This window comes from Staurois parvus, unplaced genomic scaffold, assembly GCF_062004578.1.
Source record: "Staurois parvus isolate SC_StPar_1 unplaced genomic scaffold, SC_StPar_1.0 ptg000246l, whole genome shotgun sequence".
NCBI lineage: Eukaryota > Metazoa > Chordata > Amphibia > Anura > Ranidae > Staurois > Staurois parvus.
In genome coordinates, this window is record NW_028318042.1 from 2,323,430 (window position 1) to 2,347,289 (window position 23,860).

At 42.8% G+C, this 23,860-nt stretch overlaps 1 protein-coding gene across 3 annotated transcripts in view; it reads right to left on the reverse strand.

Annotated features, from left to right (window-relative positions):
* Positions 1 to 23,860, reverse strand: part of SPEG (striated muscle enriched protein kinase) — a 442,132-nt gene that overhangs the window by 77,517 nt on the left and 340,755 nt on the right. For all 3 annotated transcript variants that reach the window (XM_089680603.1, XM_089680604.1, XM_089680605.1), the window contains 8 exons: positions 23,654 to 23,860; positions 19,992 to 20,115; positions 17,445 to 17,617; positions 16,840 to 16,952; positions 11,911 to 12,079; positions 9,161 to 9,254; positions 7,532 to 7,732; positions 4,448 to 4,508 (listed from right to left, as the gene is read on the reverse strand). In XM_089680603.1, coding sequence (XP_089536729.1) covers positions 4,448 to 4,508; positions 7,532 to 7,732; positions 9,161 to 9,254; positions 11,911 to 12,079; positions 16,840 to 16,952; positions 17,445 to 17,617; positions 19,992 to 20,115; positions 23,654 to 23,860 — 1,142 coding nt within the window. The remainder of the gene's footprint in view (positions 1 to 4,447; positions 4,509 to 7,531; positions 7,733 to 9,160; positions 9,255 to 11,910; positions 12,080 to 16,839; positions 16,953 to 17,444; positions 17,618 to 19,991; positions 20,116 to 23,653) is intronic.

The window sequence follows — 23,860 nt, forward strand, 5'->3', positions numbered from 1 at the left end:
GATATGATCTCCATGTATAATACATAAGGGGGGATATGATCTTCATGTATAATACATAAGGGAGATATGATCTCCATGTATAATACATAAGGGGGATATGATCTCCATGTATAATACATAAGGGGGATATGATCTCCATGTATAATACATAAGGGGGGATATGATCACCATGTATAATACATAAGGGGGGGATATGATCTCCATGTATAATACATAAGGGGGATATGATCTCCATGTATAATTAATAATGGGGGATATGATCACCATGTATAATACATAAGGGGGGATATGATCACCATGTATAATACATAAGGGGGGATATGATCTCCATGTATAATACATAAGGGGGATATGATCTCCATGTATAATACATAAGGGGGGATACGATCTCCATGTATAATACATAAGGGGGGATATGATCTCCATGTATAATACATAAGGGGGATATGAACACCATGTATAATACATAAGGGGGATATGATCTCCATGTATAATACATAAGGGGGATATGATCTCAATGTATAATACATAAGGGGGATATGATCTCCATGTATAATACATAAGGGGGATATGATCACCATGTATAATACATAAGGGGGGGATATGATCACCATGTATAATACATAGGGGGATATGATCTCCATGTATAATACATAAGGGGGGATATGATCTCTATGTATAATACATAAGGGGGGATATGATCTCCATGTATAATACATAAGGGGGGATACGATCACCATGTATAATACATAAGGGGGGATATGATCACCATGTATAATACATAAGGGGGGATATGATCTCCATGTATAATACATAAGGGGGGATATGATCTCCATGTATAATACATAAGGGGGGGATATGATCTCCATGTATAATATATAAGGGGGGATATGATCTCCATATATAATACATAAGGGGGGATATGATCTCCATGTATAATACATAAGGGGGGGATATGATCTCTATGTATAATACATAAGGGGGGATATGCTCACCATGTATAATACATAAGGGGGGATATGATCTCCATGTATAATACATAAGGGGGGATATGATCTCCATGTATAATACATAAGGGGGGATATGATCTCCATGTATAATACATAAGGGGGGATATGATCTCCATGTATAATACATAAGGGGGGATATGATCTCCATGTATAATACATAAGGGGGGATATGATCTCCATATATAATACATAAGGGGGATATGATCTCCATGTATAATACATAAGGGGGGGATATGATCTCCATGTATAATACATAAGGGTGATATGATCTCCATGTATAATACATAAGGGGGGATATGATCACCATGTATAATACATAAGGGGGGATATGATCTCCATGTATAATACATAAGGGGGATATGATCTCCATGTATAATACATAAGGGGGATATGATCTCCATGTATAAATACATCAGTGGTTCATATAGTAAACTCGGTGTAGTTATTCACCCTGAGGTCATCACAGAGGACAAGGGGGCACTCTTTACGTCTGGAGGAGAATTTAATCTCCAAACACGGAAAGGTTTCTTCACAGTAAGAGCTGTGAGAATGTGGAATAGACTCCCTCAAGAGTTGGTTCTGGCCAGCTCAGTGGATTGCTTTAAAATAGTCCTGGATTCTTTCTTGGATACACAGAATATAACTGGATATAACATTTATATGTAAAGTTGATCCAGGGAATATCCGATTGCCTCTTAGGGGATCAGGAAGGAATTTTTTTCCCTGCAGGAGCAAATTGGATCATGCTTTGCTGGGTTTTTTTTTTGCCTTCCTCTGGATCAACTGTGGGTGTAGGATTATAACTTTTTCTTTTAATGGTTGAACTGGATGGACTTTTGTCTTTTTTCAGCCAGACTAACTATGTAACTATGTATGTGTTATGCAGCGCTCCCTTCTTGTGCAAAATACAATATCGAAATATAAGACCTATACACGAAGATTTATGTGATGAACCAAATTATTCAATCGTAAATAACTCCAAGATCAGTGCTTGTACTGTAGTCCCCAAAATGTATTGGTGTATAAACAGGCAATGTCTTCCTCCACTTTGTGCTCAATAATCACAGCGATTCACACCAGCATGTAAGTGGGTCCCACCACCTATCCTCTAATGAGCTCACCTCCAATCATGGACCTTTCATTATTAGGTCTAGATAAGTGTTTCCCCTTGGGGGTATGAATAATCTCAGGGAGTTCCTCAGATATGGATCGTCTACCCTTTAATATTCCACCTGGTGTATGTCCCTTTAAAAGACCCCTGGTCCCTGCCTTCTCCACTGCTGACATGCTCAAACAAATATGGGATAGTATTTCATAGTGTAGTATAATCAGTATCAAGCATTTATTAAAATAATTGCACTTACAATATATATGAAGTAAAAGTCAGAAATCAGAAGTCACGTCGGGAGTGACGTAACATGTGGGAGGAGCCAGATGATGCTGATGCCACAGGGAAGCTGGATTACGGCTGTTAAAAGGAGTTTTAATGGGGTTTTTTACTACATATATAGTAAGTGCAATTCTATATATTTTGGTGTGTCGACAGCACCTGTCTTGAAGGGCAGAACACAGCCTGGTTGTTCCGTGCCAATGTGGGAAGGCTTCCAGGAAGAATGGCGTGTCCCTGCACTTTCCCTACTCGTCTGGAACCTCTCCCTGATTCTAAATACTGTTCCTCCTCCTGTACAGGGCCCAGCCAGCAGGGGGGGTGAATTGGATGTGGACAGTGAGGTTGATCGGCATGACGGAGGCGGTTATTACTGAAACTGATCCCCTGTATGGCTCGCTCTGCAGCAGCTGAAAGCTGGATTCTTCTCCTCTCCCTCCTGCTAGTTTTCAGCTGCTACAGAGAGCCATACAGGGGAACAGTTCCAGTAATTACCCCCCTCCCCTGCTGCACCCATCACCCTCCCTGTGCAGCATACATTTCCCTCTGCTGCCCAGGCCCCCCTGTATGCCCCCATCACCCGCAGTGCTGCCGGCTTCCCTGATCTCCTTCCCACTGGCAACTGCAAGCACACAATAGGATCCTTCAGGATGGAGAGTGGGGGAACAGTCTAATAAATATGTCCCATTTGCCAGCCTCTTCCTTTCCTGAATCAAAACAATAAGTGATTGGTACCTATCACTTAATGTGTTCATTCACAACTGAAGCATAGAAAACTGTGTTTCCTTTTTTTAGTGGGGGAGGGGGGGGGTGGCCCTGTCAGGTTGGCTGTATGGTGCCCCGTGGTTTCTAACAGCAGCTTTGCTTGTCCCTACTATATCCACATGCAAAATGCACACCTAAAAACGGGGAGCCAGGGTCCTAAATAGTCTCTGCCTGACCCAAGATGGCCACCAAAGTCACACTGGAGTGTGTTGCCAGCATCCAATTGGATGCTGCCTCTCTGTGACTGAGCAGATGATAGAGGAACAAGGATCCTCTTGACTTCCTCCTCCACATGCATTGCTGCTATGGATGAGCGCCACCTGCAGTGAAGAAAATAGACTGCACCTGCCTAAAAACAGACCTAATACTAATTGCAATCAAGCAGTGCTCAAAATACAATGGACAGGGATGTGGACAGGGAGGGTGATCGGTATGGCGGAGGGGGTAATTACTGGAACCAATCCCCTGTATGGCTCTCTCTGCAGCAGCTGAAAGCTGGATTTTTCTCCTATTCCTCCCGCTGGCTTTCAGCTGCTACAGAGAGCCGTACAGGGGAACAGTTTCAGTAAATTCCCCCCCACCTGCTACACCAATCACCCTCCCTGTGCAGCATACATTTCCTTCTGCTGCCCAGGCCCCCCTGTGTGCCCCCATCACCCGCAGTGCTGCCGGCTTCCCTGATCTCCTTCCCACTGGCAACTGCAAGCACACAATAGGATCCTTCAGGATGGAGAGTGGGGGAACAGTCTAATAAATATGTCCCATTTGCCAGCCTCTTCCTTTCCTGGATGAAAACAATAAGTGATTGGTACCTATCACTCAATGTGTTCATTCACAACTGAAGCATAGAAAACTGTGTTTCTTTTTTTTAGACGGGGGGGGGGGGGTGGCCCTGTCAGGTTGGCTGTATGGTGCACCGTGGTTTCTAACAGCAGCTTTGCTTGTCCCTACTATATCCACATGCAAAATGCACACCTAAAAACGGGGAGCCAGGGTCTTAAATAGTCTCTGCCTGACCCAACATGGCCACCAAAGTCACACTGGAGTGTGTTGCCAGCATCCAATTGGATGCTGCCTCTCTGTGACTGAGCAGATGATAGAGGAACAAGGATCCTCTTGACTTCCTCCTCCACATGCATTGCTGCTATGGATGAGCGTCACCTGCACCTGCCTAAAAACAGACCTAATACTAATTGCAATCAAGCAGTGCCAAAAATACAATGGACATTGTGCAGCTTTCACATTATTACAAATGTCACAGATTCTGCATATGTGCTGTACTCACCTCCGATTCATGCACTGTAGATTTCTTAACCACTCTGTCCAAAAGCTCTTCCTTGGAACATCTGCAGCCAGTCAAGGAACAGTATAAAGACAAACTGGTGTCTACAATACACTATATTTCCTCAATTAGTGCTGTGATGTGAACAGCAAGTCTGAGCCCGTGGGTCCTATTTAAAAAGCTTCTGATATAATTTGGTACCATTTATTAAATCCATGTTAATGTTTAGCCAGGCAGGATGCTGGCAATACTGCTAGCTTTAGTCGCACACTTTATTTGATGCATATAGCGGAATTGCACTATACTATTTAACCCCTCGCCCTCTAAAGGATTTACCCCTCTTCCTGGCCAGGCCATTTTTTGCGTTACGGCGCTGTGTTTCTTTAACTGACAATTGCGCTGTCATTCAACGCTGCACCCAAATGAAATTTACGTTTGTTTCCCCACAAATAGAGCTTTCTTTTGGTGGTATTTTATCGCCTCTGCGTTTTTGTTTTTTCACTATAAAAGAAAACAAAATACAATTTTGAGGAAAAAAACAATATTTTTGACTTTTTTGCTATTAAACATGTGCAGTAAAAAAATTATAAAATCAAATTTCGTCATAAATGTAGGCCAAAATGTATTCTGCTCCATGTCTTTGCTAAAAGAAATCCCAATATGTGTAAATTAATTGGTTTACGTAAAAGATATAGCGTTTACAAATGACGGTATATATACTGGAATTTTTTTTTTACTAGTAATAGCGGCGATTAGTGACTTATAGCAGGACTGCGGCGGGCATTCTGACACTGGGGGGAACTGACTTGGTGTCACTGACATCCCCAGTGACACCAATACAGTGATCAGTGCTAATAAAAAGCACTGACACTGTACTAATGGCACTGGGAAGGAAGGGGTTTACATGTGGGGCTATCAAAGGGTTAACAGTGTGCTGTGTGCTGTTTTACTAGGGGCTGTGTCAGTGTGCTTCACTGTAAGTACACTGCTTTGCATGGCTGCGCTGTGCAGGAGCTGACAGAGGAGAGAACTGTTTTGTTTACTAACAGTTTCTCCCCCCCCGTCGGAGATGCTCGGCAATCACCGGGTGCCGGTTAGTAATCACTGACCGGGACCCGGTGATTGACAGCCACGGCTGAATGGCGGTGCGGGTAGGGCTTGCGCGCGCCCCCCCTACCCAGAAATGCAAAATCATGTATGTATACGTGATTTTGCGCACCCGTGCCGCTCTGTAGCAGTGATTCTGCTATAGGGCGGACGGGAAGCAGTTAATTAAAGTAGAATTCTGGGATAACCCTAACTGATGTTAAAAATACTCCCGTACCCCTCCTAACACCTCCCATTGACCCCACTGCATGTTGCTACAATACTGCTGAAATTTTATTTTTCAAAAAAAAGTCAAAGTACTAAGTTTTTTCTGCAAAATTTGAAAATTGATCAATCCTGATGTAAATAATTTCTTGAGGCCTTAAAATGCTAGGACAGTACAAATACCCCCCAAATGTCCCCTTTTTGTAAAGTAACTATCATCTGAAATATTTAGTAAGAGGCATGGTGAGTTTTTCGAAGTTGTAATTTTTGGTCACAATTTTTTGGAAAATGAAGAAACTAAGGCTGGCCATACATTATACAATTATCTTCCAATTTTCTGCCCAATTTACTTTAGATTTACGTTCAACTGTGTAGTGCAAGGGCCTGTCTAATTGGATACAACTGAAAGTGTTGTTTAGGTTTGTCCTCCTATTATATGGTTTTTGGTAAATCTAAACCAAAAATCTCCAGATAATTGTATAATGTATGGCCAGCCTTAATTATTTTTTTTTCACACTTTTTTCTTTACATACTGTGATCAGTGCAATACAGCATCATCATATGACTCTGGTGTGGCGGTAATCAGGGACACTGACTGGTTACAGTATGTAAAAAAAAAATATTTTTTATAACATTTTTTAACATTTCTTTCTTTTTTTTTTACGATTTTTTTTACACCCATCAGAGCGGCTCATTGTCACCATAGTGGCACTCTACTACTCTGGGGGGGGGGTCAAGGCTTTTTTTTTTACTGATGTTTACACAGTGCTGATCGCTCTATAAGCAATCACTTTAGCTGTCATGAATACGTTTTCCATTCATGAACAGCTTGCTTATGGCTGTGATCTGTGATTGGCTACAGTTAATAGTTAATTGGGTACAGGTAGCCAGGTGCCATGTGATTGCTGTGGGCCAATCACACATCACAACAGTAATCAACCTGTTCATGTATGGAAATCCATTCATAAAAGCTGTTTACATTGTTATCATGTGATTGCTAAGATCAATCATAGCAATCACATGATACAGAGTTACTGATTACCGGTAACAGTAATCCAGGAGGGGCAGTAATACAGGAGCAGCAAGCTGAGCTATCCTAACCCGGGAGAGGCATAATCACATATATATACTGTACGTGTCAACTGTGGGTATACGATCATAACTTTTTTTTTTTCTAATAGTTGAACTGGATGGACTTTTGTCTTTTTTCAGCCAGACTAACTATGTAACTATGGGGGTTTATTTACTAAAGCTGGAGAGTCCAAAATCAGACTCCCTTCTGCATAGAAACCAATCAGCTTCCAGATTTCATTGCCAAAGCTTCATTGAACAAGCTGAGGTTAGAAGCTGATTGGTTTCTATGCAGAAGGGAGTCTGATTTTGGACTCTCCAGCTTTAGTAAATAAGCCCCTATGTGTCTGAGCCTACCTGTGTCACCCCGCCGCAGTAAATGTACTGTGGTGGGGCAGCAAGTAGTCAATTAGTTTTTTTAACATTCTTTTTTATTGCACTCAGCTAGCTTCGAAATTAATTCGGCTTTGACTCCCCCCATAAATGTGGGGAGCTTTATTATTATAATTTTTTTTGTTTTTTTTTGTAAAAGCATCAGTATGTCCACAGTATGACCATACCTTTGCTATTTAAATACCCCCCTTAGTTTGAAAAAAATAACTAATTTCTGGAAAACAAAAAAATGTCATTCCAGATTTTTAGTGTAGAGTACATCCCTATAAAATGTCTCTTTCGCAATGTGGATTTGTGGCCTGCGGTGGATACAGCTCCATGATGATGATCAGTGCGCTCCGCTTCTCAAACGCCTCGTGAAAATAAACGATCCGCTCGTGGCTGATCAGGGCCAGTATATTCATCTCTCTCCTCGCCTTCTCCTTGGATGACCCTCGCGATGAAATAAACTTGGCTGCAAAATCCAGCCCACTTCTCTTCTCAAGCACATGGCGGACGTAGGAGAATGCACCTCTGGACACAAAAAGACTTAAAATTAACTTTGTCCCCCTATACTTAATAAAACTATATCAAAACTAACAGCAGGAAACTGCAGCACACACAAACAAGGCGTGGATGAGAAGCTGTCACTTAGGAGTCTATATAGAAAAATTTGATGTGCGAATGTCTCAAGCATTTACAAAACAATCATCAATACCCTATTGTGCCTAATATGATTATTTCCTATGATCGCTAGCTCCATCTAGTGGCCATAAAGCAGTATTTTCCTGAAATACTCTAATTAACCACTTCCTGTCGGGACACTTTTACCCCCTTCCTGTCCAGGGCAATTTTCAGCTTTCAGCGCTTTCACACTTTGAATGACAATTGCGCGGTCATGCAACACTGTACCCAGATGAATTTTTTACCCTTTTTTTGAGACAGATAAAACTTTATTTTGGTGGTATTTATTCACCGCTGGGATTTTTATTTTTTTTTTGCTATGTAAATGAAAAGTCCAAACATTTTGAAAAAAGTATTTTTCTTATAAAATTTTGCAAATAAATAATATTTCATCATAAATCCTGGCCAAAATGTATTCTGTTATCTTTTTAGTAAAAAAAAAAAAGCCAATGTAGTTTATAACCAAAAACTATAATTTTTAAACATTTTCTTTTACATTTTTTTATTATATTTTTTTATATTATTATTATTTTTTTTTTTACATACTGTCACTCTAGCAGTACAGTGTCACCATGGTGACACTGTACTACTTGTGGGGGGTGATGAAGATTTTTTTTTTTTCCACTGATTTCTTTTACACCCATATAGGATGTAAAAGCAACCATTTCTCTTTCTCTCTGTCTGCATTCATGCAGCCATTGAGAACTACTGAGTGAGCTGTGATTGGTCACAGCTTGTCACATGGTACAAGGCTGTTGTGAATAGCCTTGTACCATGTGACCTCTGTGATCATTCACAGATTTCACACGTAGTAAGCAATGATGTCACAAGTAACATCTTGCTTACTACTTTGCATGTGATCACTGATTGGCCAATCAGCGATCACATGATCGGGACCTTGTACAGAGGTCCCGTTTGACGATCGGTGTCTCACTGTGTCCGGAGGACACAGCGGGCACCGGATCGCGATGCTGCGCACTCCCAGGGAGTGCGCACAAGCAGGGTGCGGGGAGGCCGTTTATAAACAGCCACCCGACCCTGCACTGCCACCGTCTGGCCGTTTATATACAATGGCTGGACGGGAGGTGGTTAAGAAAATACAGCATTATGGCCACTATGCAGGAAATAAATGTATTAAACATAATATGGTGATTATATGTGATTGAGACATTGACACAGCAAATTTTCTATGAATAGACCCCATAATTGTAAACAAAATTGTACCAAATTTTCTTTCCAACAGCTCAGTTACACTCACACACCCAGGAAAAGACTTGCCTTCCGATCTCCTTGTGAATGGTATAGTAATCGGTCAGTCTCCGAGCTTTCAGTCCATCTGATTCGTCCATTGCTGACCCGGCTCCAGGCTCCTCTGTACAAAAATATACCATTAATATACGGGACAAACTTCACTTTTGTTAAAAGAAAACTTATTTAACATCTATAATAGCACAGCTCTCTCTAATTTAGGCCCCGCTCAGATCTCGCGTTGCTGGAACTAGCTTTCTCGCTTGTGATTTCCTTGTGTCACACACAGGGCAGCCCATTCACTTTAGTGGGCTGCCCTATGACCGTTTGTCGCCCCAAACAAGCTCCTGCTTCTTTTAGGGCGAAAAGCTTCTTGCGATTTTTAAACACTTGTCTTGTCATGCAGCATAATTGCACTGCGTTTGTGGTGCCATTAAGAATAATGGCACCCAAACCAGGGGCGGACTGACCATTCGAGCACTCGGGCACTACCCGAGGGCCCAGGGTCAGTAGGGGGCCCCATGAAATGCCCCTGGTACCTTTTATAGGCTTTTTTGGGTGTGCTTTGAGTGTGGGCAAGGACACAGGGGCCCCATGATCCTCTGTTGCCCGGGGGCCCCATGAGTTGTCAGTCTGCCCCTGACCCAAACACACGTTGCGCATTTTGCTGCAATTTGGAATTGTGGACAGAATCACAGTGATTCTGGCTGCGATTCCAAATCACCGAATGTGAACGGACCGCAATGGTAAAGTACAACTATACTGCATCTGAGCACCACAAACCGAAAACAGTATTGAATTTATTTTTAATATGCAAAGCAAACTCTCTCATCCATTCATATATCCGTGCTTTATTTTGTTAACAAATCATTTTAAAAAGACACCACACTAGTCTCTAGCTGTGGCCATCTTGAGTAAGGGCAGGTGATTCATGTAGCATTTACTTTCTAGAATCCATTTGCCCCTAGCTCAGGCATACAGACAGGAGGGTGTGCTTAGCTGAGAAAGCCCCTCCTCCCCTACTTCAGATGAAGACTGCTGCTGTTAGAAATCATGGGGCCCCATACAGCCAACCTGACCGGGCACCCCCCCCCCAAAAAATAAAACACAGTTTTCTATGCTTCAGGTATGAATTAACACAGCCAGTGATCGGTACCAATATTGTCAGCAGCTGTTAATTGATACAGAAAATATGAAACACTGCCTGTGGAGGAGAGGAGTTGCTTAACATTGATGCAGATCTAGTGGAAAGTTATTGGTTACTACCAGCAACCACGGTTATAAGAGCGAAGGCATATCTGTCATCAGGACCGGATTGCAAACTGAGATAGTCCCAAAAAGCGAGTGTGACTTACCTAGGACCTAGGTGGTCATGAAATGACGGTGAGTTCACATCTATGTGGGGCACCAGTGTGAACACAGTGAAGCACTTGTCATTTCAGTATGGAGTATCACCGTTAAAGATACAGCACCCTTGCACCAATTATTCACACGTTGGGACTGAATATTACTATTGTATTTGTATTTTGCTCAGTGTTATCACTTTAAAGATTGCACAGTTTATTTAGTCAATTTGTGACCTTAGCGTGGTCCATTTTTTAAGTATTTAAGATTTTGTGTTTAGAAATTCACACTTAGGACTCCTGCTATATAGGTATCTTATGTATAGTCAATTCTTTCAGATATATATAAAAAAAAATTCCTAAGCGCAACAGCACCCCTTTTCTTTTAAATGGTACCAATCACTTATTGTGTTTATTCAGGAAAGGAAGAGGCTGGTAAATGTAACATATTTACCAGACCCTTCACTCACTCTCCATCCTGAGTGTGCTTGCAGCTGCCAGTGGGAAGGAGAGGAGAGAAGTCGGCAGCACTGTGGGGGCACACAGAGGGGTCTGGGCAGCAGGGGGCAATGTACGGTGCACATGTGATGGGTGCAGCGGGGTAGGGGGCAATTACTGGAACTAATTCCCTGGTAGGACTCTCTCTGCAGCAGCTGAAAGGCAGCGGGAGAGAGAGGAGAAGAAGCCGGCTTTCAGCTGCTGCAGAGCGAGCCATACAGGGGATCAGTTCCAGTAATTAACCCTTCCGCCATGCCGATCATGTTTCCTGCCTACATCTGCTTCACCCAGCTGTCTGGGCTCCCCACAGGAGGACTGGTGGTATCCCCCTTATCCATGGCCCTGCCTGGGATGCATGACATCATTTTAGATGATATCTAACCAGGAAGCAACTGTTTGATTTAAATCAAATCCACCCTGCTAGCAACAAGAAAAAAGAAACCGCAAAACGCAGCAAAAACGCAAGTGCAAAAACGCAATGCAGAAACGCCTCAAACACAACCTGCATAGGCGTGAACCTAAACTAACATCTATGCTGTGCATTAGGTAGGTATTATATGTGTATCATGCAGTGTTGAGTACAGGGGCGGACTGACAACTCATGGGGCCCCCGGGCAATAGGGGATCATGGGGCCCCTGTGTCCTTGCCCAAACTCAAAAAAGCCTATGAAAAAGGTACCAGGGGCATTTCATGGGGCCCCCTACTGACCCTGGGCCCTCGGGCAGTGCCCGAGTTTCCAAATGGTCAGTCCGCCCCTGGTTCAGTGTCTTCAATTCATGTATGTCCCCCCTCACTATTCATCATTGATGAACAAAAAATATATACTATAAATACAGGTTTCACACAAACAAATCCATATTTGATGACACATTGGATACCGAAGTCCTTTCAGACTCTCTTGTAGGTATCATTTGACACCGGACAATGATGTCACCTACCTGCGCACACCTGAAGTTCAGCCTTGCAGGAGAGCTCTCCGGCCACGTTGCGTGCTGTGCAGGTATACACTCCCGAGTCTTCGGGGGATGCATTGAGGATGACCAGGGAGCACTCCGCATCGTCATACACAAAGTTGAGATGTCCACTCTCCACCAAGAGCTGGCCATCCTGGAGAAAGTGAATAGAGGAAGGAGAGGATCTGAGACAATGAATAGACCACACACAAGGAAACCAATAGCGATCGGTGTTTGCTGGGAGTGTCTGCGGTAAGTAAGTTGCTGGAAAATGTTGACTGATTATCTATTCATACAGGTAAGTTGGCACAGTGCAATACTGGAACTGGAAGGAATCGAAATTGGGACAGAATTTTAATTATTCGGAGATTCGGATGTATTCAAATCTCCGAATCACAATGTTAATAAATTTGAACGCATCCAAAATAACGAATTATCCAAATTTAAATATATTGCAGGCTATTGCTGATTTACTTCAAAGACGGTGGGGTATATTTACTAACCTTAGGTTCACATCTGTGCGGGTGGTGCCGCTATGGATCCGCACGAAAATCCTTGCAGCCGCACCACCTGCACAGAGAAATGCGGACCCGAGGGCGGGTGCTATTAGTTCTAATGGCACGCCACCCGCACTGGAAAACGCAACCGTACTGAGAACCGAGGTTCCCGTGCGGGATGCGTTTTCCAAAGAAGTGCAGGAACTTCTTCCCTGCATGTCACGGGCACGGGAGTCCATTCAAATGAATGGGCTCTCGTGCCCGTGCAAAACGCGGCCCGCACATCCGCATAGGTGTGAACGGGGGGTAAAAGCCGGTTCACTCAGCATCTTGGGCACTTCTGCAAAGAAACCAATCAGCTAATGCAGACCATACATGGGTCAAAGCTCAAACAAGTTTTCTTTAGAAAACCAGAAATTTTGTGCATTTTGTAATCCGATGGCACCACTATTGATTTCATAATTCAACCAAGCCTTCAATTTCTCCTCATGTTGCTACAGAAAATAATTTTTATGGCCAATAATTTTCTTTTCTTTCTAGGTCACAGCTCATTTCTTTTTTGTTTATATTTCTTGCACAATTCTCCCATCATTGATTCAAACTTTGTTTTTCAAACAATTTCCAACATGCCCAATCACTCAGATTCAATGGTTGCACGCAAATCAACAATTACTGTGACCCACTAATGATGCGGAATTGAAACAAAAATTCTTAGAAAACATTTTCGAAAGAAAATTCTTTTGGAATTCGACCTATGTATGGCCGACTTTAATTGAACAAGCTGAGGCTAGAAGCTGATTGGCTACCATGCACAGGTGCACCAGATACTGAGTGAACCGGCTTTAGTAAATAAACCCCTGTTTGTATTAGTGTTAATATAATTCGAATTTTGAAAAGAAAAGAATAGAAGAAAATAGAAAATAAAAGAATAGATGAGAATATAAAGGGATAGAATAGAGAGGAATAGAATAAAATAGAATAGAAAATAAAAGAATAGAATAGAAACAAATAGAATAAAAAATAGAATAATAAAATAGAAAATAAAATAATAGAATAGAAAAAAAAGAATAGAATAGAAAATAATAGAAAATAAAGGTCGAGAACAGAAAATAACAAAATAGAATAGAATAAAAAAAATAGAATAGAGTAAAACGTAATAAAATAGAAAAAAAAGGATAAAAGGAAATAGAATAGAAAATAAAAGAATAGAATATAATAGAAAACAATAGATTAGATAAAATTTCGAATAGAATAGAACCAGATATTTTTCACAATGATTTAAAATTGATTCGATATTCTTCTAATTCAATTTGAATATTTTGAATCCATTGGAAAAATCCGGTTGAAAATGAATAAACGAAACAAAACTAAACTAAATTAATTGTATTACAAATTAAATACAATGAGTAACTTTATGAATTGATGCGAAATGAAAAAAATTTGTTCTTTCTACACATGTTCTGCAGTGAATAGCAGATACATGGTAAACTGTACCAGGGCTTTGGCCAATTTGCCTTCAGATTTCTTTTCCAGATGTTTACCAGCCTAATCTTAACTGCTGTGCTAGAATTAAGCATATTGTTTACAGAGCTGAATAGCTCAAGCACAAATTACAAACAGGACTGACTCATCCCCCTCCCTCCCCATCAGACAACTCTGAGAGGTGGACAATCAGAAAGCAATCCATCTCTGATGTGCTCTTTAGAAAACCCATATCCTGGAAATAAAAAAAAAAGTGTTGTAGATATCCAAATGGTGGAACGTGCACCAGATTCATGTATGTGGTGGAAAGGTGTGTATGAATCTATCACAACTCTGACAGAGCTACTACACGCTTCCTGAATAGTGGCAGACTTTTTGATCTTGTTCACACTAGCAGTTGGTGGTGGTAAAACCCCACCTTTGAGCTGTACTTTTACTGCCCCCTAACTGCAGCACCTTTAGCTGCAGAGGCAGCAATTGGGATTGTACACATGTCATGGCCACGGTAGGAATAACACCCTCTGTCACTTTCGCAGGTGAAAGGAGCTGCTCTTCTTGCACCCATTCACCACATCAGGGGCGGACTGACAACTCATGGGGCCCCCGGGCAATAGGGGATCATGCGGCCCCTGTGTCCTTGCCCAAACTCAAAAAAGCCTATGAAAAAGGTACCAGGGGCATCTCATGGGGCCCCCTACTGACCCCGGGCCCTCGGGCAGTGCCCGAATTTCCAAATGGTGAGTCCGCCCCTGCACCACATGCAATGGCAAAGCACTAGTGCGGGGTACAAGGAATTAGAGCAGGAGGTGATAGCAATACAACGCATCCTCAATGCTGTTTGAAGAGCGATCTGAAATCACATTGTGCGCCACAATCAACATTTTACTCCAATAAGGATTTAGCTTCACTTTCCTTTTTATGGATACGGCGGTCTTTCTTTATGAATTTGTCCAACGGTAGCACCATACAGTAAAAGTGTGGCAAATAGGAACTACTTGAATTGGTTGCCCCCCACCCAGCTCCTTAGCAATGACAATGAAAATGTTGCAGGGTTGTCATGAATTTGACTACCAGAGGCAGACTGACAACTCATGGGGCCCCCAGGCAATAGGGAATCATGGGGCCCCTGTGTCCTTGCCCAAACTCAAAAAAGCCTATGAAAAAGGTACCAGGGGCATCTCATGGGGCCCCCTACTGACCCCGGGCCCTCGAGCAGTGCCCGAGTTTCCAAATAGTCAGTTCGCCCCTGTTGACTACACTCACACAGCTCCAGAAATCGTAATTGCCGTATTGAAGTGCCCCCCATAGTGTTTTGCAAATTCTGCATCAAGAATGCACCCTGTATTCTATATCTACTTGTTATTTAACCACTTCACCTCCGGAAACTTTCACCCCTTCATGACCAGGCCATTTTTTGCTATTCAACACTGACCCATTTTAACTGGCAATTGCTCGGTCATGCAACACTGTATGCAAGTGACATTTATATTATTTTTCCCCACAAATACAGCTTTCTTTTGGTGGTATTTGACCACCATTGCGGTTTTTATTTTTTGTTATATACATGAAAAAAGACAAAAAAAATTTGAAAAACAAAGGAATATTTTCTATTTTTTTGTTATAAAGCATATCCAATAAATCAAAAAATCTAATTTCTTCATAAATTTAGACCGAAATATATTCTACTGCATATCTGTAGTAAAAAAAAATCCCAATGAGAATGTATTATTTGGTTTGTGTGAAAGTTACAGTGAAGGAAATAAGTATTTGATCCCTTGCTGATTCTGAATGTTTGCCCACTCACAAAGAAATGATCGGTCTAAAAATGGAATGTTCGGTGTATTGTAACACTGAGAGACAGAATAGCAACAGAATATTCAAAAGAAATACATGTCTAACAAATGATGACTGATTGCATGTTCATGATGGAAATAAGTATTTGATCCTCTATCATTCAGCAGGATTTCTGGCTACCAGTTGTCTTTCATACAGGTAACAAGCTGAGATTAGAAGCAGTCTCTTAAAGGGAGTGCTGCTAATCTCATTTTGTTACCTGTATAAAAGACACCTGTCCACAGGAGCAATCAAGCAATCAGGTTCCAAACTCTCCACCATGACAAAGACCAAAGAGCTGTCCAAGGATGTCAGGGACAAGATTGTAGACCTACACAAGGCTGGACTGGACTTCCAAACCATCGCCAAGCAGCTTGGTGAGAAGGTGACAACAGTTGGTGCAATCATTCGCAAATGGAAGAAATACAAAACTGTATACTGGAATTTATGCAGCTATAGATGCTATACTGTAATGGCAGTGATCAGCGACTTATAGTGTGACTGCGATAGGGTGGTGGGCAATCTGGCACTAAGAGACACTGTCTCACTAGTGACACTAATCCAGTGGCCAGTGATAATACTGTACACTGACACTGTACTAATGACACTGGCTGGGAAAGGGTTAATATCAAGGAGCAATCAAGGGGTTAAATGTGTGCTTAACAATATGTAATGTGTGTAATATGTGCTGCTTTTACTTTCTGATCTGGCTGTTTTTTTGTCCTGCTTTTCAGGGAGAAGAAACAGCCAGATCTCTATTCTTATGCGCACTAAGTCTGTAAATGCAAAACTCTTGTGTGTGATTGAACACAGCCAATCATTGGCTAAAACATGCTGCCAAACCCGTGTCCAATCAAAACACAAGTCGTCAGGGGGTGCAGACATATACGTCTCAAACTTGGAAGACAGGCGGTGATGTACAGGTACGTTGTACGGTCTGCTTGTGCCACTGACCACAGTAAATGTACTGTGGGTGGTGGCAAGTAGTTAAGGAATAGTTAAAAATATATAATACATCATTAAAAAAATGTTTACAACTAAAGAAAATAAAATAAAATTGACCTAAAACCAACGAGGTTCCCCTTTTGAGATCTGGACATACCTTGTACCACATGATGTCTGGTACTGGTTTGCCTTCCACCACCACAACAAAGCGGGCTGTCTCCCCCGTTCCTATCTCTATGTCTTCCATGATGGAGTCAAAACGGGGAGTCTCTGTAAAAAAAGAGATTTAATATAATAAAATATACAGTATATCTAAAAACACTGACACAAAACATAATGACCTCATTCTAATAGCCAGAATACAGTATTTCCCAAACCACTCTATTTTTTTATCAATGAATAACATTCGACCTGGGGAGCAAACTGTTCCATTTTGCCCTCATTCACAGAGAAAGAATGTGCATGTAATTTCGGGGGGCAAATGGCTCTTTTTTTGTTATAAATACACATCTAAATGAATCATGTCATCAGTTTCCTACAGAGCTTTCCCATGAGTGTACAGCATTTAGCGGGAAGCAAAGCATTGTGACCACGGCATGTAAACATCCCCGTCTGCTGCAATTTGTAGCTTAGAGGGGGGGGGGGGGGCAGGTGGCAAAAATGCAGCTCAACCCCACATTTTTGCCACCCCCCATCCCCACATTTAAATGAAGCCTTATGTAGCTCCTAACAGTTCACATATCCTCTCTCTGCAATTGGTACCTGCCATCTCTATGTTGACGGTGCACCTGACGGGTCCATACCGATTCCTGGCTTCGAATGTCAGCGGGCCGAGGTCAGACTTCTTGGGACTGAAGATTGTGAGCGAGTGCTGCCCATCATCCGGCATACTCATCTCACACACGCCATCCACGCTGCGCAGAATCGTGCCTGCTCTAGGGAGAAGGACTTGTGTTTATAATAAGACACAAATCTGGTTTAGAGCACAAAATAAAACAGGACAGTGGTAATACTTTTGTTTATATTTAGTGAGCCTGTCCTGAAACACAGTGTATAGCACCGCAGGATACAAAAGAGCTTCATAGAAACATAAAAAATGACGGCAAAAGATCAAGTGGTCCATTGAGTCTTACCCCATCCCGCCCCCCCCCTTTTACTTTTTGGTCTTTGTAACCTTTAGGTCTGAGGATTGGTCTTTGTTTGTCCCAAGCATGTTTGAAGTGGTTGTAAACCTGAATGAACAAAGCATATCCTTTTATAGTGTATGCTTGCCTAGTGCCTAGTGTGATTTCAGTCTGTTCTCTTATTCCTTTGCTTTCTGTATGACTCACTTTGACAGTCTATAGCAGGGGTGGGCAAACTTTTTGACTTGAGGGCCGCAATGGGTTCATATATTGGACCCGGGGGCCGGACCAAGAGTAGATAGTAATTCATCCCCCATAGTAATTCATCCCCCATATAGTAATTCATCCCCCATATAGTAATTCATCCCCCATAGTAATTCATCCCCCATATAGCAATTCATCCCCCATAGTAATTCATCCCCCATATAGTAATTCATCCCCCATAGTAATTCATCCCCCATATAGTAATTCATCCCCCATATAGTAATTCATCCCCCATATAGTAATTCATCCCCCATAGTAATTCATCCCCCATAGTAATTCATCCCCCATAGTAATTCATCCCCCATATAGTAATTCATCCCCCATAGTAATTCATCCCCCATAGTAATTCATCCCCCATAGTAATTCATCCCCCATATAGTAATTCATCCCCCATAGTAATTAATCCCCCATATAGTAATTCATCCCCCCTATAGTAATTCATCCCCCATAGTAATTAATCCCCCATATAGTAATTCATCCCCCATAGTAATTCATCCCCCATAGTAATTCATCCCCCCTATAGAAATTCATTCCCCATATTAATTCATCCCTCATATAGTATTTCATCCCCCACAGTACTATTCCCCCCCAAGTAGTAAGCCAAGTCCCCCCTGTGTCAATTCACTTACCTTTGCTCCGCGCGTTCCTCTCGCCGTGTTCCCGCGCCGTTCCGGTCTTCAGGGCGGACTGTGAGAGGAGCCTAGCTCCCTTCACGTTCGTCACGCTGCCCCGCCTACACACATCCTGACAGCCAATGTTTGCCTGCCCTGGCTGTGTTTTTTTTTTTCACGCTCCGCGGGCCAGATTAAAAGGTCCGCCGGGCCGTATACGGCCCGCGGGCCGTAGTTTGCCCATTGCTGGTCTATAGGCACAAAGCAAATAGAGGATTACCTACACAGTTTGACAGCCTCAGATGAGTTTAAAGGTGAAGCAGTCATGCACCAGGCCTGGCTTAGAGCCACTTGGCTCTAAGGAAGAGGCAAGTCCTCGAAATGCGTCAGCCTTTTGGATGTCTATACTCCCTATTGCGGACTGTTACTCAGCGCGGTGTTGATCCAGCTGTTCTTTTATGATGTGCCTTGACTATATTGTCGTTTGTGAGTACAACACCTACTTTAATTTTTATTAAACATTTTTTATGGTAATGCACTAGGCCTGTGCGCCCTCTGTTTTTTCTTTCCTCATTCAGTACATTTGGATTTCCCCGGTCCATTTGAGGGCAGCAAGGTGTGCATGTTCCAGGACATTCCTTATGTGGTTGTAGCCTGCATCAAGTCCATCCCCAAGCGCAGGAGCATTTGTGTTTGCTGGCTCCTAGAACCTCTCCCTCCCACTAATCACTGTCCCTGTCAAGGGTGACCTGTCAACGGGTGACCTGTTCCCACATGAAAAGCCAAGCCAAGCCTGGGAGCCAGGGCCTTAAATAGGCTCTGCCTGGCCCAAGATGGCTGCTAGAGTCCTCTGGGGCTTGACCTCCTCGCCCTTTGCAATGTCACTGCGGTTGACTGCCACCTGCAGTGGAGAAAGTAGACTGCACCTGCCTACACATATCGGTGTGTCCCAGAGCATGGGGTGCAAGCTTGTCCTGATACCAATCTTAGAGGGCTAATAAATGTAAAGAGGAAAGAAAAGCCACTACTCCTAACCAGCCCAGGTGAATAAACGATAAGAAGCGGCCTCAACCTACATGTCTCCATCAAATCACACACATCAGATGCATTTCGCCAGTCCCAACGGGGCTTAGTCATAGGGTCATCACACTTCCAAAAATCTGTATATTTACTACACTATAACAGCTCTTCCAACTATCTTCGTTTTATTTTTTTTTTATCTGGTGAACATTGCAGAGTTTTTCCTCCCGCCCTGAATCCTAAAGAGGATTACGATGCTACAAATATCAAGTGTTTACACTGGTTAATACCTCTTCCAGGTGACATCAGCCTCCACATGGTTCAGGGTCACTGTCACACACAAGAGCTGATTTTCTACCATGTACAGGAGCTCAGGGCGGTCTATGATCGAAGGTGCCTCCTCTAGATAGGGGCCTGTAAAACAAATCACACAGTTCAGTTTTAGATGGTGTCCTCTTCAGTGGTGTTTAGAGTTATGTTTTTTTTTTTTATTATATTTGAAGGGATATTTTGTAACCACGGTAAAATTGTTTTCTTATTGAGTTTATTAGGTAACAACACACCAACATGGAGTAAGTGTTCCACCTACGGGGGACTGCCACTGAGACAGATGATGCCTCCCCCAAGGAGTTCTACTCAACAAGAAGAAGATAATGTTAGGTTACCCCAGTGTTTCTCAACTCCAGTCCTCATGGACCCCCAACAGGTCATGTTTTCAGGATTTCCCTCAGATGAAACAGCTGTGGTAATTACTAAGGCAGTGAAACTGATCAAATCACCTGTGCAAAATAATGGAAATCCTGAAAACATGACCTGTTGGGGGTCCATGAGGACTGGAGTTGAGAAACACTGGGTTACCCACAGATATGAGCTTTCCAACACCCCATCTAACTGAAAGCAATCTAATTGGGAAAATATTAGGAAATGTTCTTGGACTGACTGCAAAATCTACAGACATCTTCCAGTCAACAGATTTTAGGTGGAAAGGCAATCATTGCTATTGTTACATGAGATGTGGCTAGCACCAAGGGGGCTGCTCACTGTACATATTTAGCCATAATGGTTGTGTATGCTCACTGTATGCAAAGTTGGGAGAGACATTCAGAATAGATTCCCTATGGTACAAAGGCTTGTGAGGAGCACAAACATTTTTGTTGATTTCAATAGCCCTGCTGAAGACATGTAAATGCAAAAAAAAATACTACATGCCCTAACTGTTAAAGTGAACCTGTCACCTCTGTAAAACATAAAACAGCATCACTCTGTAAAAGAATAAGTTCATGGTTGTTCAAACCCTAGAATGAAAAAAGTAATATATTGCAGAATACCAGCAATGTATTGTGAGTGAGAGAAAGAAGGCAGGGAGGCATCAGTGCTGAGAACACAGACATCTCCTTCTCAGCTGGGGTACCTACCAGGGGCGGACTGACCATTTGGAAACTCGGGCACTGCCCGAGGGCCTGGGGTCAGTAGGGGGCCCCATGAGATGCCCCTGGTACCTTTTTCATAGGCTTTTTTGAGTGTGGGCAAGGACACAGGGGCCCCATGATCCCCTATTGCCCGGGGGGCCCCATGAGTTGTCAGTCCGCCCCTGGTACCTACTGAAGAGTGAGGCGAGACTGCAATGACAGGAGTGGCAGCAGCGTCACTCCTGTTGTTCAGGGAGTTGAAGAATGGGGTATTGATTCTCAGAGCCGCACCATAGGAACACTGCGCCCAGGGCAGGTGCCCCTTCTGCTACCCCTCTTGTCCAGCCCTGTGGGTGGCTATTAGGGTTGCACTGATACCATTTTTTGTATCGGTGAGCACGAGCATACTATTGGTCAAAAACTCAACAATACAGAGTATTGATACCAGTGCGATTTGAGCCCATACAAAATGAATAGGCTCAGATTGCACTGCAAATCATGTGCGATCTCCCAGCATCGCTCCTGTGTGATCCCACTATAGAAAGACAGGGAAGCAACATGAACATGAAATACAGCAATGTGCAAACAAACAGGTTAAAATGTTATCACGACTCACATGCTAAAAGTGCCAAATATTTTCCATGTCAAATCCAAACCCGGCTGCTTGCAGTGCTCACAGAGCTGGAGGAGAGGTAGGGAGTTTTGGGACCAGGGGCGAACTGGCCATTCGAGCACTCGGGTCAGTAGGGGGCTCCAAGAAATGCTCCTGGTACCTTTTATAGGCTTTTTTGGGTGTGCTTTGAGTGTGGGCAAGGACACAGGGGCCCCATGATCCCATATTGCCCGGGGGCCCCATGAGTTGTCAGTCCGCCACTGTCTGGGACCCCTGTGGTTGTAGGGCGGACATGATGTCAGCTTGGGGATGGACTGCCTATACCTCTCTTACAGCCCTGTGAGCACCGCAAGCGGCCAGTCTTGGATATGACATGCAGAATATTAAGCACTTTGACCATGTGAGTTGTGATAACTTTTTTACCTTTTTGTTTGCCCATTGCTGCACTTCATGTCGCTTCCTTGTCTTATTGTAGTGGGATGGATCACACAAGAGAAGTGAGGGGAAAATCACCTGCGATTCTTTGCTGTGCAATTTGAGCCTATTCCTTTTGTATGGGCTAAAATTGCACCGCAAAGGTATCAGTTTTGGGTATCAGGAGCCATTGCACGAGTATGAGTACTTCTGCAAGTACTCGGTATCAGCGCAACCCTAGCGGCTATGCTTGCTTTCCAGTGAGTCCATGCAATGTAGTGTCGCCACCCCATAGGAGGAAGTTTAGTGAGCTAGATCCAGGGGCGGACTGACAACTCATGGGGCCCCTGGGCAATAGGTGATCATGGGGCCCCTGTTTCCTTGCCCAAACTCAAAAAAGCCTATAAAAAGGTACCAGGGACATCTCATGGGGCCCCCTACTGACCCCGGGCCCTCGGGCAGTGCCCGAGTTTCCAAATGGTCAGTCCGCCCCTGGCTAGATCTGCTACAGCATGGAGTGGTCTGGGAACAAAAGGGCTAGCCTATGTTTAAGCAAGTAGGTGAAGCCAACAAATAATAACATTTTTTTTAAGGGATTAATAACACTTTAACCTATTATTTTACATACAGTTCCAAGTTTTTTTTTTTTTTACAAAGACATCATGTTTGCTTTCCAGTGAGTCCATGCAATGTAGTGTCGCCACCCCATAGGAGGAAGTTTAGTGAGCTAGATCCAGGGGCGGACTGACAACTCATGGGGACCCCGGGCAATAGGTGATCATGGGGCCCCTGTTTCCTTGCCCAAACTCAAAAAAGCCCAAGTTGTAGCACGTAGAGATGAACGAGCCACAAAGAGGATTTCTGATGTATGCCTGAATGAATTATGATTTCATGAAACTCAAAACACTAATCACTATACAGGCATACCTCGGTTTACGGACGCCTCGGTTAAAGTAATTTTCATTTTATGAATGAAAATCCATTGAAAATAATGCCTCAGTTTACGAATTTTTTATGATTTTTTTCAAAATATGAATCAAGTTTCCCCAGAATGAATGCAAGGTAGGAAGCTGAGCTTTGTGTGATTTATGTAGAGTTGAAGTGTACTGTACCATGTTTGAAAAGTTTGCCATATTTTAAAAGTTGATGTGTGATGTTTTAAAAGTTGAAGTTGGATGTTTGAAATGTTATTGCTTCATTAATCATGTCCTTGTACAGTATTTATGCCTTTAAAGTGTACTTTATAAAGAGTTTTGAACGGATAAAATACTTTTTTATTACTTTTTTCTGATCTCTGGAATGGATTAATTGATTTTCAATGCATTCCTATGGGAAACCGCGTTTCGGTTTACGAATTTTCCGCAATACGAAAAGTCCCGCAGAACGCATTAAATTTTTAAAAATCGAGGTACGCCTGTATTTAGTGTACAACTAACTATAAAGTATCCATTTAAGTTTCAACTCTTTTTGTGGTTTAAATTGAACCCCTCCCGCCTTCATCACTACGAAGCCTCACCCCGGTCCAGAAGCTTAACACTCTCGCTGGGAGGAGATGGTTTGCTGTGTGCCGTAGCAGTGTACGTCACCACACGGAACAGATACTGGTGCCCTTTGGTCAATGCTTTGACAGAGTAGCTGGTCTCTTTCACATTATTAGCAATGACTGTCCATTGTGGAGAGCCCACTACTTGCTGCTGGATGGAATAAGTGAGCTGATCCAGGT